Source organism: Muscardinus avellanarius (assembly GCF_963383645.1).
Source record: "Muscardinus avellanarius genome assembly, chromosome: 7".
NCBI lineage: Eukaryota > Metazoa > Chordata > Mammalia > Rodentia > Gliridae > Muscardinus > Muscardinus avellanarius.
In genome coordinates, this window is record NC_137793.1 from 20,208,038 (window position 1) to 20,222,409 (window position 14,372).

The 14,372-nt window shown below is 49.3% G+C and overlaps 1 protein-coding gene across 2 annotated transcripts in view; it reads left to right on the forward strand.

Moving 5' to 3' along the window:
- Positions 1-243: 243 nt before the first annotated feature.
- Positions 244-14,372, forward strand: part of WWC1 (WW and C2 domain containing 1) — a gene marked incomplete at both ends in the record, with an annotated part of 170,971 nt that continues 156,842 nt past the window's right edge. For both annotated transcript variants that reach the window (XM_080698876.1, XM_080698877.1), the window contains one exon: positions 244-362. In XM_080698876.1, the coding sequence (XP_080555002.1) occupies positions 244-362 (119 nt within the window). The remainder of the gene's footprint in view (positions 363-14,372) is intronic.

A 14,372-nucleotide genomic window follows, 5' to 3' on the forward strand; every position in this document is an offset into this window, starting at 1 on the left:
CGGCCGGGGCGCACATGGCAGCGTGAGAGGCGGCGGCGGGAGCAGCGGGCGGCGCCGGGGCCGCAGGGCCGCATGGACAGCGGCGCCACCCCGGCCGGCCCCCACTAGGGCCCGCAGTCCGCGGGCGCCACCCCCCGATCATGGTGCCTCTGCGGCCGCTGGGACCCGGCGCGGCGGGCCGGAGCCGCTGAGCCCCGCGGCGGCCGCGAGCTGCATGGGGCAGCGCGGGCCGCGCTCGGAAAGATGCCCCGGCCGGAGTTGCCCCTGCCGGAGGGCTGGGAGGAGGCTCGCGACTTCGACGGCAAGGTCTACTACATAGACCACACGAACCGCACCACCAGCTGGATCGACCCGCGGGACAGGTAGGATGGGTGCCCCCGCCCGCCTGGGTCCCCACCTGTCCTTGGGGCCACCGACTCTGCCTGTCCCCCGTGGTTTTCTGCAGTTTGCACCGATCCTCGCCCCTCCTGAGCGCTACTTCTGCCCCCGGGGGTGGCTGGGAGGAGGGACGGCCGCTGAGCTGGCCCCGGGGCCCCCACCGCCATCCCCAGGTGGAGGACTTGGGCCCAGCCGGCACCTGCCGGGAGTTTTGACCTTAAGCTCTCGCCCCGCCCTCTCCCTCTGGGGGAAAGTCGGGCGGGGGTGGGGGCCGCCACCTAGCCCGGAGAGGCTGGGTCTTCCCCGGAGGCTGGGGGATGGGATCTAGCTCGGAGGGGTGGTAGGGACCCGGGGTTCAGCGTGGGGGCTGCTGGGGAAGGGAGCTAGTTCTGGGAGTGCATCTTGACAGGTGCCTCGGCTCAGGAAGAGCGCCCGAGCCAGTCAGGGGCTGCGGTGGTGGGAAGCAGAGGAGCGAGCGGGGGGAGGGCAGGTGCGGGAGACTGGTTCTCCAGGAATCTCGCAGCAACTTGGAAGCTGTTAGGATGCAGATGGAGGTGAGAGGCCTCCTGTGAAGCCCTGCCCCTCGCCTCCTTCTCCTCCCTTTCTTCCCGCGGGGCCCGAGGCTCCTTAGCCCTGCACCAGTGCGTCCTGACCTTGGTGGGAACCTGACCCGCTGTAAGCACCAGATTTTTCTGAAGCAGGTGGAGTCTGAAGGCTCTATCTAGACTTTTTTCCGGTTTGGACTCTTGACACTACTTCTCTTTAAACACCTTCACAGTGTACCACCTGCCCAGTCCAGACCACTTAGTTGTCCTTGGTTGATACGCTTTGTGGTCAAAGTGTCTCAGGAATGTGGACTTTTCTCCTGGTCTGTGACCTTGGGGGTCAGGTCCCGGAGAAGCAATAGCGGTGACTTTTTGGGAATCTTTATTTTGTGGGATTTGGATCGGGGTTGGAAAGATCTCAGCAGTCCAAGATGGGGTGTGGAGGAAGATGGAAATAAAAAAAAAGAAGCAAGGAAAAGGAGCAGAAGGAAAATGAGAGTTGAATGGTCTGTAGTTTTGTTGGGCTCGTCTTTTCATTCATTCATTTCGTGCCTGCTCTATGCTCAGAACTGCACTCAGTATCTCGTTAATATAATCTGGAAGCCGGCATGGTGGCCCACACTGTAATCACAGTATTTGCGAGGCTAAGACAGAAGGATCACAGATTTGAGGCCAGCCTCAGCAACGTAGTGAGACCCGGTTTCAAAACAACAAAAAAAGGGGGTCTGTGGGTAGGGGTCTTAGAGGTAGAATGCCCCTGGGTTCAATCCCCTGTACAAAACATATAGATACTCTGAAAGAGAACATTGTGATGTTTGAGTGTCTGCCAATGGAATCGTGGGGAAGGATTGTAAGAGATCATCCTTTTAACACTGTGTGTGTGTGTGTGTGTGTGTGTGTGTGTGTGTGTGTGTGTTACTGGGGATGGAACCAGGGAGATTTTACCTCTGAGGTACACCTCCAGCTCTATTTTATTTTTATTTTGAAAGAGGGTCTCACTAAGTTGTGGAAGGTCTCAGTAAATTGAGGCTGGCTATGAACCTGCAATCCTCCTGTCTCAGCCTCCCAAGTACAGTGATTATAAGCATGTGCCACCACGCCGCCTGGTTTAACTCTCTTTCTAAACAAATAATTTTCGTGGTACTGAGAATTGAACCCAGTGGCTTTCTACCTCTGGGCTATACCCTCAGGTCTATTGATTGATTGTGTTGGGATTGAAACCAGGAGCATTCTACCTCTGAGCTACACCTCTTGTTTTATTTGGTAACAGAGTCTCACTAAGTTGCTAAGAGCCTCACTAGGTTGCTGAGGCTGTCTTTGAACCTGAAATCCTCCTGTCTCAGCCTCCCATGTACTGGGATTGCAGGCGTGTGTGTGCCACCAACACCAGGCCCATATTTATTTTTATTTTTATTTAATTTTTGCAGTACTGGGGATTGAACCCAGGTGCATTGTTCCTCTGAGCTACACCTCCCAGCCCTATTTTTTATTCTTTATTTTGAAACAGGGTCTCACTAAGTTGCAGAGGGCCTCACTAAGCAGCTGAAGTTGGTGTCTGAACCTGGGTGCGGGATCCTTCTATCTTAACCTCCCAAATGCTGGGATTACAAGCGTGGACAACCACGCCCGGCTACCAGGCCCATTATTAAACAGAAAATATGAAGCCCAGAGGTGTGGTTTGTGCAAGTATTTTGAACCTTCCACCTGTGCACATAGAGTTCTTGACCAGCTCTGATGTTCTAACCTCCAAATTGTCTTCCTGACATACTATCCCACCCCTTCAGGTCACTTGCCCCAGGGCCTCCATGAACTGTGTCAGTGAACTTGGCAGCCCCTTCCCGGTCCTCTTCTTAGAATGGACATGTCCAGCTTTCATGTCCTTCCCCAGTTTAAGTCCTTACAGCCGACTGAGGCCGTGAACTGTTTGCAATTTAACATCATGTTGGAGGTTGAGGACTGTACCTAACCCCCGCCCCAGCAGTGACCATCCTGCATTCATGAGAATAGTAGTCATGGGAAGCTTTAGTGAACAGGAATTCTTCACCCTGGGAAGAGGGCAAAGGTGTAGCTTCCCTGAAGGACTGACTCCTTAGAACACAGTTTCCCGAATCTTATTGTCTCATGGACCACCTTCATGACTTTGGGGTATGTACTTGTGAGATATTACTTAACACTTGACTGGAGACCAATTCAATTAAAAAAATTTTTTTGTACCACTTTTACAAAGGGGAAACATATACCATCTTTGACTATAAATAGAGAGTAAACAGGAAAAAAAACTTATGGGTCGTTCTGTTGGCTAGATGCCATGGCTTGCAGAAGGCCCGTGCTCGGCCTGCACAGCCTTTGTTTTTAGGCAGACTGGCAAGCAGAGAGAGAGAGAAGGCAAAGACATATGGACCTGAGTGGTGTTGCTTACCTTCACCTTATATACTAAGGTTTGTTTCTCTGATTCTCCAGTGCTGGAGATTGAACCCAGGCCCTCATATGTGCTGGGGAAGTATTCTGGTCTGATCTACACTCCTACCCCTATTCATTGGTGTTTTTGTTTTTGTTGTTTTGTGGTACTAGGGACTGAACCCAGGGACATTCTTCCCCTGAACTATACTCCCCCCCATTCCTCCCCTGCAGCCCTATTTTTATTTTACTTTTTTACTTCTGAAATAAGGTCTCACTGAGTTGCAGAGGGCCTCACTAAGTTGCTGAGGCTGGCCGCAAACCTGTGGTCCTCCTTTCTTAGCCTACTCGTTGATTTTTTTTTTTTTTTTTTTGGTGGTACTGGGGGTGGAACCCAGAGGCTTTCTACCTCTGGGCTATACTCCCAGACCCATTTTTATATTTTATTTGGAAACAGGATCACACTAAGTTGCTGAGAGCCTCACTAAGTAGCTGAGGCTGGCTTCAAACCTGTGCGATCCTCCTGTCTCAGCCTCCCAAGTGCGGGGATTACAAGCGTGCGCCACCACGCCTGGCTAGTCGTTGATTTTTAAGGCTTCATCTTTGTACCTTCCAATCATCCTACCTGAACTGGGCTGGTGTGGGACCCCTGAGCTTGGGGTCAGCCTGGGCGGGGGGGTCACTGTTGTGGGTGAGCTTTGAAAGTTTGGAGTAGAGCTGGGCAGAGGACATACGCAGTGGTTCTCTGGAATCTCCTGTAGGCTCTTGTTAGAGAGTTCTGCCTTGCAGTCCTGTCTGTGTGGCCACAGGGGGATAGTTGAGTTATCTGGGGTTCCAGGGCTGCAGGGGTGAGAGAAGACATTGGCATGCAAGAGCCTGGCAGCTCTCAGTCAGGCTGTCAGACCCTCCGCCACTTGTTACTCCACCTGCCTCTATCAGGGAGATGAAGATGGGTTAGGAGGAAGGAAGGAAGCAATATAACAAAGCTCAAAAGAGCTGAGCCTCTCTGTGTTGGTAGTGTGGGGAGATAAATTCTCCCAAGGTAGTTACATCTTTGCAGCAGGTTAATGCTATAAAACAAACAAACAAACAAACAAATATCACATTTACAAAATTCCACTCCTTAAGATACTCTGTGTGTGTGTGTGTGTGTGTGTGTGTGTGTGTGTGTGTGTCTGTGTGTGTGTCATTGCACCTTGGGTTTTTCCCTTTCCTGCACTATGGAGATGCCCGCCCATTCCCCTGAATTTAAAAGAAGCAAGTCAAATGGTCCTTCAGTTGGAAAAGTGATTTCTTTGCCACCAAGGACAAAATAGCGTCTCCGGTTACCAACCCTAAAGAATGTCTTGGCACATTCCTCCCTCTGGGGCTGAGCTGTTTTGTGTGCTGCCGGGCACAGCGCTTCTGGGGGTAGGGAATCCAGTTTTCAGCTTCCCCTTTCACCAGGGGGTTGGAAGCACAGCCAAGTAGCTGGCCTTGCCAACTCTCTCCCCTTCTCACCCAGGGAAGGCTGGGAGGCCGAAATTCCTGAGGATGGTTGTCCCAACAACCGGAGAGGGTCCAGTGGGCAGCTCGGGGCCCTGCCCACTGGGCTAAAGGCTCCAGCAGCTCTGCTTGAGTCAAGGCCAGTCTGGGAAGGTGGTAGGTCCTTAGAGAATCAGGTGCTGTATTTCAGGCTTGAACAGCCTCTTAGAGTCCAGTTCTATTTGCAGCCAAACTCGGGTGCTTCTGGGAGCTGCCAGCCAAAGGCCAGCATTCCGCATGTATTTAACTTCATGGTATGCAAAAACAAATAATACTGATTGTTTTCTGGGGAAGAATGGATCGTTGGGACTGACCCTACCAGAAAAGGTTCCTGAAGCCTGCTTTCTGCACATTCCCCACTTTGTATTCAGATCTTTCGCAGAACCACAGTGTCAGGGGCTGGGCAGTGAGTACTGGGGGCTCCGGAGGCCGTGCTCAGAGGACTGGGCGACTCCTCTCCTGATTCAAGGACCACTTTTTGCTAACCCTCCTGCTTCAAGAAGTTTGGTTGGGCATATAGCAGATAAAGGATCTTAACTTTCTTGGCATCCCAGGCCCATGGGAGACCCTGGGAGAGGTGCAGGAGTCTTCCCAAGGTATAAAGTTTTTTGCGTGTAATTGCTGGGACCAGGTTCACAACTCCTGCTACAGATAAACTTGAAAAGCGCTTCTCACCCTTTCTCTGCCCCCCTGTTTAGGTGGAGAACAGATAATAATTGAACATTTACTATCCTCAGGCAGTCTACTGAGAACTTTAAATGGGTTATTTTTCTAAATCATTCTAAAAAAGGAATTAGGTACAATTATCTACTTGACTTAGCTAAGGCTCAAGGGGACTAGATTTGGCGAAATTACTTAAAAAAAATTTTTTTTTTAATTGAGATGCTGACGCCGGGCGTGGTGGTGCACGCTTGTAATCCCCGCACTTGGGAGGCGGAGACAGGAGGATCATGCAGGTTTGAAGTCAGCTTCCTGGCTTAAGAGACCCTGTTTTCAAAAATTAAAAAATAGGTCTGGGAGTGTAGACCAGAGGTAGATGGGTTTCTAGGAATCCCAGTACCACCAAAAAAAAAAAAAAAAAATTGAGATGCTAGGGGTGGATCCCAGGGCCTCACACATGCTAGGCCATCTCTCTATCACTGAATTATATCCAGCCCTACTGCGAAACTGGCGTCTGACTCTAGAACCCTCGCTTCTAACCACTGACCGTTCAGCTTCCTGCCAAACAAGTTGCCAACTCTTTGCTCCATTGCTTCAGGAAATGGCCTTGGGAAATGGAACTGGAACAGAAATGATTTCACCTGTAACTATCCTGGCTGGCCCATGGTCAATCAGACGGCAAGGATGGGTAATAGAAAGAGGGTGAGCTGCCGGGCGTGGTGGTGCACGCTTGTGATCCCAGCATTTGGGAGGTTGAGGCAGGAGGATTGCCGTTTGAGGACAGCCTCAGCTACTACTTAGTGAGACCCTTTGCAACTCAGGGAGACCCTGTTTCAATATAAAGAATAAAAAAATAGGGCTGGGGTTGACACTCGGAGGTAGAATACCCCTGGGTTCCATCCCCAGTACTGCAAAGAAAGAAGAAAGAAAAAAGGAAGGAAGAAAGGAAGAAAGAAAGAAAGTCAAAAGAAAGAAAGAAAGAAAGAAAGAAAGAAAGAAAGAAAGAAAGAAAGAAAGAAAAGAAAGAAAGAGCTTTTGGAGCCTGGCACTTTGGGTCAGCTACTTGCTCCCTGAGTGACCTGAACAGCCATGTTCTCTCTGAACCTGAGTTTTGTCTTGTACTATAGTATGAGGAGGTGCCCATAAACCATCAAGGGCAGCTATCAGCATTGAATAAGCTAAAGTAGTGCCGGGCGTGGTGGTGCACGCTTGTAATCCCCGCGGTTGGGAGGCAGAGACAGGAGGATTGCACAGGTTCGAAGCCAGCCATGCTAGCTTAAGAGACCCGGTTTCCAAAAAAAAGTATAAAATAGGTCTGGGAGTGTAGCCCGGAGGTAGAAGGGTTTCCAGGAACCCCAGTGCCACCAAAATCAATAATAAATAAATAAATAAATAAATAAGCTAAAGCAGGTAGGCAAATAGCACAGGGCCTGGCACATGTCAATTCTTTCTTAATTTATTTTATTTTTGATACTCAGCATTGAACCTAGGGTCATTCTACCTCTGAGCTATACCCTCAGCCCTTTTTATTTGTATTCTAATTAATTAATTAATTAATTTATAAGTCTGGGGATGAAACCCAGAGCCATTTGACCTCCAAGCTACACCCCCTGCCCAAATTTTTATTCTTTATTTTGAAACAGGGTCTCACTGAGTTGCAGAGGGCCTCACTAAGTAGCTGAAGCTGTCCATGAACCACGATCCTCAGGTCTCAGCCTCCCGAATGCTGGGATTACAATGCTGGGATTACAATGCTGGGATTACAAGCATGCACCATCATGCCCGGCCCTTTTTATTTTTAAATTGGACACAGGGTCTCGCTAAATTGCTGAGACCGGCCTTGAACCTGGGATCTTCCTGTCTCAATAATCCTGTCTGGGATTATAGCTGGGCACCACATGCCTGGCCTTGTTAGTTCTTTTAACTTTTACTAGAGAAAGTACCTGCCAAATACCCCAGGCAGTTGGAAGCTGAGTCTCCACCTCTTTTTGTAGCTGGAGTGGGCCTTCCTGGTTATGTAACCCAGACCTCTCATCTCACTGATGAAACAGACTCAGGGCTAAGTAACATGCCCAAGGTCATATAGGCAGTAAATACCAGCCTTGAGTCTTGTAAAGGTCTCCTTTCCTCTTTGTCGTATGTAAACTTTTTCCTAAAAATCAGATCCAGGCTCTCTTCCTGCGTGGCAATAATTCAGGTGTGTTTTATACTTCAGGCTGAGTTATTCTTAATAATTTTTTAGTTGTATGGATTGGCAAGTTTCAGTCATGGTGTGGCAGTCATTTGTGTGTTGTGTCGTAAGAATGTGCTGTCTGTCAGATAAGTGAGAGTTCCAGTGATCAGAAGTGAGTGTTTTTCATAGAATCAAGGAAAATGGATTTAGGGTGACTGTCAGACTAATGTCACTTTCTACCAACTTACATTCTGATTTTCTTTGGGGGATACTAGGGGTTGAATCCAGGAACATTCTAACTCTGAGCTACACCCCTAGTCCCCTTTAAAAAATTTTTGTGTGTTTAGTATTGGGGATTGAGCCAGGAGCATTCTCTCTTTGAGTTATACCAACAGTCCTTTTTATTTTTTGAAACAAGGTCTTGCTACATTGCTGAAAGCCTTGCTACAATGTTGAGGCTGTCCTCAAACCTGTGATCCTCTTATCTCAGCACCCCCAAGTACTGGGATCACAGGTGTGTGCTGTCACACCCAGCTTCTGTTTTTATTTTGAAACATGTCTCTAGGCTGCTGAGTATCTCATTAGTTGCTGAGTCTGGTCTCTAACCTGTGATCCTCTTGTCTCTGCCTCCCAAGTATTGGGATGCCTGGCATATGCCACCATACCTGGTTGATATGATTTTTTTTGTGTGTGTGTGTGTGTGTGTGTGTGTGTGTGTGTGTGTGTTACTGAGAATTGAGCCTAGAGGCATTCTACCTCCAAGCTACACTTCCAGACTGATTTTCTTATTTGTAAACAAATAAGCTAGGGTCTCATTAGGTTATTGAGAGTCTCACTACTTGCTGAGGCTGTCCCTGAACCTGTGATTTTCCTGTCTTAGCCTCCCAAGTGCAGGGGTTACAGGCATGTGCCACCACCCCCAGCTTGATGTGTTTTTTTTTTAAGTGGATGTATTCAGCCAGCCAAAAAATTTACTAGAAGCTTCTGTGCTCTGTGGTTCTTCTGTGGATGACCCACTAGTGCCTGTGGACTTGTAATACAACTGCCCATATGCAAGTTACTAGACAGCTTTTCTGTACTTTTTTCTTTGTGTGTGTGTGTTTGGTACTGGGGGTGGAACCCAGGGGCTTGCTACCTTTGGGCTATACTTCCAGGTCTATTTTATACTTTATTTAGAAACAGCATCTCACTAAGTTGCTGAGAGCCTCGCTAAGTAGCTGAGGCTGGCTTCAAGCCTGTGCGATCCTCCTGTCTCAGCCTCCCAAGCGCCGGGATTACAAGCGTGCGCCACCACGCCTGGCTCTTTTCTGTTCTTTTCAAGACCAGAGTTTAAGAACTATGTATCCCATGAGCATATACCATATGTGGGAACATCTGTCAATTATTAAGAAGGAAACAAGGTGAAAAAATACTAGTATTTAAGAAGAGATTTGGGAACCCACATATGAGTAGAATAGTAACCAATGCTACCATCTCTCGACTGCATGGCCACTGATTGTGCTAAGCATTTTAATTATGATCTCATTTAATCCTTTCTACAACTGTGCGAGGTAAGTGGTATTACTTTCCCAGCTTCAGCAGCGTTAACTGAGACAGGCTAAGTAACAATGGGGACTCAGCTGGCTCCTGAATCTACACGTCCCTTCGGTTTAGTCTGGTCCAGCTCTGCACTATGTCAAGCTCCCAAGAACCCTTTGGACAAGTTGGGCTTGATGTTGACCAATGGCAAACCTGATGGAGACCTCAGGAAGTGACGTTGCTATGGAGTCCCAGCTGGAGAAGCCAAGGAGATCCTTGTGGCAGCCTGGGAGCCAGTTTGGCACAACCCTAGAGCAGCCAGAGCTCTTAGAGAAGAGGAGACAAAAATGGAGGCAGAGACTCTTCAAAGGGGTGTGTGCACCAAGCCCACAGCCGTTTCCAAGTTGCTCCAGCAAATGTCCCCAGCAGCCAGGAATGAGTTACCAAGACAGCTCCTCTCTGTCCCCATCCCTCCGCCTTCTGGAGAGAGGGCTTAGCCAAACTGACCTGATTTTCCAATCCCCTGGGGTCCCAGGTAGCTGTGAGAGAAACACTGCCCTTTTGAAAGGAAGAGAATCGGGTTGCCTTAGTTACTGGCAGGTTGGCTGGCGGCGCTCAGGTGCGTGTAAGAAGAGACAGGGCCGGGAGAGGTGGAAGCCGGATCTGACCAGAGTATGGTTGCCGAGGTGTCTGGGTGGAAGAAGTCCTGGTCAGGGTTGGGTGGCGTTTTTCAGGAGGGTGCTAGCTCAGTGGCGCAGGCGGTCCATGCTGAGTTGTCTCTTTGGTCACCTATGGCTCTAGGTAACGAGGCTCCCCAGCTCCCAGCTCAACCCCCATTCCACCAGGATGAGCGGAATCCACTCGGCTTGGAGAAATGACTCTGGTGGCATTGCTGTCCCCAGGTTCGTGCTGTTAGCTGAGGGAAGCACTTCCACTTGGACGGGGAGTGGGTTGAGTCCTTGTGAAGAGCTCACAGCATGCCTCCCCAGCACAGAGGGCCAGCTGGCCCCAGACATTGAAGAAGAATAGAGAGGTGCTGGCTGATGCAGTTTTGCAGCTGGACCAAGCTCAGCTGCGAATCCCTGTCTCAGAGTGAGATAAAGGGACCCCAAACTGGATATACCCAGAAACTGGATATAGCAGCAGGCCATTTCTTCTCTAGCACCTAAGTAGAAAACCTCTTGCCCAAAGAATGGAGTGCAGGGTGAGGAAGTGGCCAGGATGGGACAGACAGGATGTGCTATAAAGATGCTAGATGGGGACCAGTGGGCAGAGCCAGGGGCAAGTGCGGTGGGCCGCATGCCCTGCCCCAATGGCTTCCTCAGAGCTTCTACCCAGGACATCTTGCATTGGGAAGAAATGAGATCTTTGGGTTTCAAGTGTCTGCCAAAGAAAAGGGGCTGAGGCTTAAGTTCTCCCTCCGTGGTCAGCCAGAAAAAGAAAAGAAAAGAAAAGAGAACACGAAGCTTCATCAAGATTAGGGACACCTTTGTTGGCCTTTTTTCTTCGCCGGCTCCATTCATCACTCTGGCAGCCAGGACACCAGGCCAGCGGCAGCTGCTCGCTTGCCCCAGCCGGCTGCCTGCTGTCGCCGTCCGTGTCTTCGCAGAAGCCTGTTCTGGTGGCAGTCCCTCTCCCCACCCCCCCAACACATGGGCTTCCTTTCCACCCAGCAACCAACACTTGTTTGACACTTGTCTGATTGGTCACCGGGGCTGGCCCTGGATCGGCTGACTGGTAACCGGCTTGGAAGGATAACGTGTCAAGACACAGGCATCAGGTGGCCGCGAGGTTGTCATGACTCTGGGCAGCCTCCCGGTCCCGCATCTGTCATGCCTTTTCTTGGATAGTTATAGCTGTGGGAGCATTTCCTGGAGTAGTCTAGGAATTTCTCCTAAGTGTGTGGCTTGTCTTTGTACTGTTAACCAGGAAGATAACTGGTATCCACGACAAAGGTGATCACTAGTAATGATTATCTTCAGTGGTTTTTGATCCAGTGTGTCTGTCGTGTACTAGGCACAGTCACACATCATATATTTTCTGACATTGTGCAAACGGGGAAACCGAGGCTGAGAGATGTCAGTTGACAAGCTCAAGGTCACGCAGGGAGGGACAGAGTTGGAGTCTGAACCTAAGTCTGTCTGACTTCAAAGTCTTATTCCTTCTGCCACTATAAGTCTTTCTTCTTGAGTTGAGAGAAAGAAAAGGAAGCACAAGGGGCCTTATCAACTACAGAGGAATAAACAGAAATACTTGTCAGTGTACCTAACTGATTCACTCACGGGGACAAATATTTGTGTGGTTATAGCCAGTCATTGGTTTGACACATATACTTTTCCCCGCAGGAGATAAGGCCTTCACATAGATCCTCAGGATCACTGCATCAGATCTGGCTTCTCGCAAATAGTAAACATCCTCAAACCAGTTCCTTCTCAGTGTGAAACAAGAGTAAGAGGAAGACCCACCTACCCCCCACGAATGAGATGACACCAGCCATGGCGTGTTAGTGCCTGGTGTACAGTGTGCTTGCCCCTGGGAGTTGTGTCGAGTGAGGCTAACTAACCCACCTGTGCATTGGTAGCGGAGCTAAAACCCAGCTTCTTCCCAGCCCATGCCCTGCCTCTTTCTAATGGGCCACAGCTGGCCTGCGCCACCTTGACATCAGCACTTGCAAACCAACTTGGCTGTACTCATTATATAACTAAACCAATACCCGATTCCGTCTTATCAGAGGCAAGCCCGTCTTTGGAATTTCTGGTGTAAAGGGACTCTTGCCAGTGAGCTGGCACTAGGGCCGTGTGTGAAGCTGGGGTAATGAACCGCACTTGTCTTAGCTAAGAGCTAAGAAGACTGATGTGGGAACGGGAGGTCCCGGAATTCTTGACTGCTTTGATTGCACGGCTCGGCAACTTGGTCTTTCCCCTTGCACTGTTTGAGAGTTTTCGGAGAACCTGCTGGGTTTAGCGTTGTGGAGGTGCTGAAGGGCATGGACATTTATCAGTCCCACCCAGCCAGGTGTTGGCTATTCATTCCACAGGTATTTATGGGGTGCCTACTGTGATCGGCCTTCCTTGCCGGTGCTGAGGATCAGAGCAAAGTCCCGCTGCGGTGGGGTGTACCCTTGGGTGAGGGAGACTAGTCCATAGTTAAACAGATAAATTTCATTATCACCAGAGACTTGGTGTTCCTAGAATTCTTTTACTGTCTTGGGAAGATAGAACTGTTTGTGACACCTGTAGATGGGGATGGTGTGAACTTAGATTTGGAGCTGGGAGACTTTGCCCTCGGAAGGGGATTACCCAGAGCCTGCTGTGGTGAGCTGGGTTCAGTGCTGGGAATGCAGCTGTCAGCAAGAGCAGTCTTCAGTGCATAGAATCTACCACAGATGAGTGAGAGCCCTAGGTCATGATGGGATTGCAGGTATAGCTAGAAGTGCGAGCCCTAAGTCTCAGCATCCTTCCTGTGCCATTTCATCTGGATGCATTCAGTCATTTAAGAAACATCTCTCCAATGGCATGCCTCTAACACATCAGGCATCACAGGGGATTCTCTAGTGATTAAGCCAACAAAAATCCTTGACTTTGTGGCACCTCCATTCTAGAACTCTGAAGAAGCATCAGAAGCCCCAGGAGGGCTGGTAAAACACCCCAGTTTGAGTCAGTGGGTCTGGGTGGGGAGAAGGTGCATCTCCATCAGGTCCCAGGTAATGCTGCTGCTCTGTGTCCCATATTTTGAGAATCACTGATACACTGAGTCATTCTAATAACCTAGGAGGGGGTACCCTGTTATCCCCAGATAAGGAAACTGAAGACGGGGAGGTAACTTGGTGGTCCTTCCAGGACTGAGAGGGCTGGAGGAAATGGTTTCATGAGTAAGCATTATCTTACCTGCACCACCATGATTGTTTGATTACCACTGTTGTAGTTTTGCTAATGAAAAAGCCCAAGTGGTAGCAAAATCATGTAGGGTTTTCTTGTCCAGGATGGAATAAAACACAGAGAAGCAGGCAGGCTGAGGGGATTCCACAAAGGGAGAGTAAATAGACTTTCACTAGAATGCGGAAAGTAGAATTTAAATGTCCATGCCCAGAGAGGAGCAGAGGAAACTCCCCACCTCACAGACGGGAGGGTCTGGGGCTCCTGGGAACTTTCCCTGGTCCACCCTAGGAGGTGCTGGGAGGGAGGGGTGAGGAAGAGGCCAATCCCTCCTTATAGAGAATCCTCACAACAGCCTTCTAGGGGGACCTTATCCACTGTGTTCCCTAATTGAAGCTTATATACTATTTATTGCCCCTTGCTAGTTCCTTGACCTTGGTCACATTATTTAGACCCTCCTGAACATTCATTTCTTCATTGGCAAAATGAGAATAAATTAGAACCTTCCTCATGAGGTTAGTAAGAAACTCACATTAGAGTTTCTTCGTCAGATTCACATTCCACTGACCAGACAGTTCTAACTGCAACAATTATAGCCTCCTGAGTATAATTTTTAAAGCTTTCTCTATAGGTATACAGTTATTATTACACACACACACACACACACACACACACACACACACACTTTTTTTTGCCCAGAACTTGGAGTTGAACCCAGGGGCATTCTACCTCTGAGCTACCCTCCCAGCCCTATTTTTATTCTTTATTTTGAAACTGGGTCTCACTAAGTTGCGGAAGGCCTCACTAAGTAGCTGAGGCTGGCCATGAACCTGCAATCCTCCTGTCTCAGCCTCCCAAGTACTGGGAATACAAGCATGTGCCACCATATCCATCTCTCATATATTTTGAGGACCATATTTTTTTTTTTTTTTTTTGTGGTACTGGGGGTGGAACCCAGAGGCTTTCTACCTCCGGGCTATATTCCCAGACCTTTTTTATATTTTATTTGGAAACAGGGTCTCACTAGATTGCTGAGAGCCTCACTAAGTAGCTGAGGCTGGCTTCGAACCTGTGCGATCCTCCTGTCTCAGCCTTCCAAGTGCGGGGATTACAAGCGTGCGCCACCATGCCCAGCTTGGACCAGATTTTTTTGGACATAAATCACATTTTTGTTTTTCTGAGAAAAAATGTTCCCTAGTTGGTTAGGCCGGTGCTGGGGCCAACGAGGCCGGCATTGGAGCCTGCCGTGAGGCTAGGCCGGTGCTGGGGCCTCCGAGGCCGGGATTGGAATCCTGGCAAGGG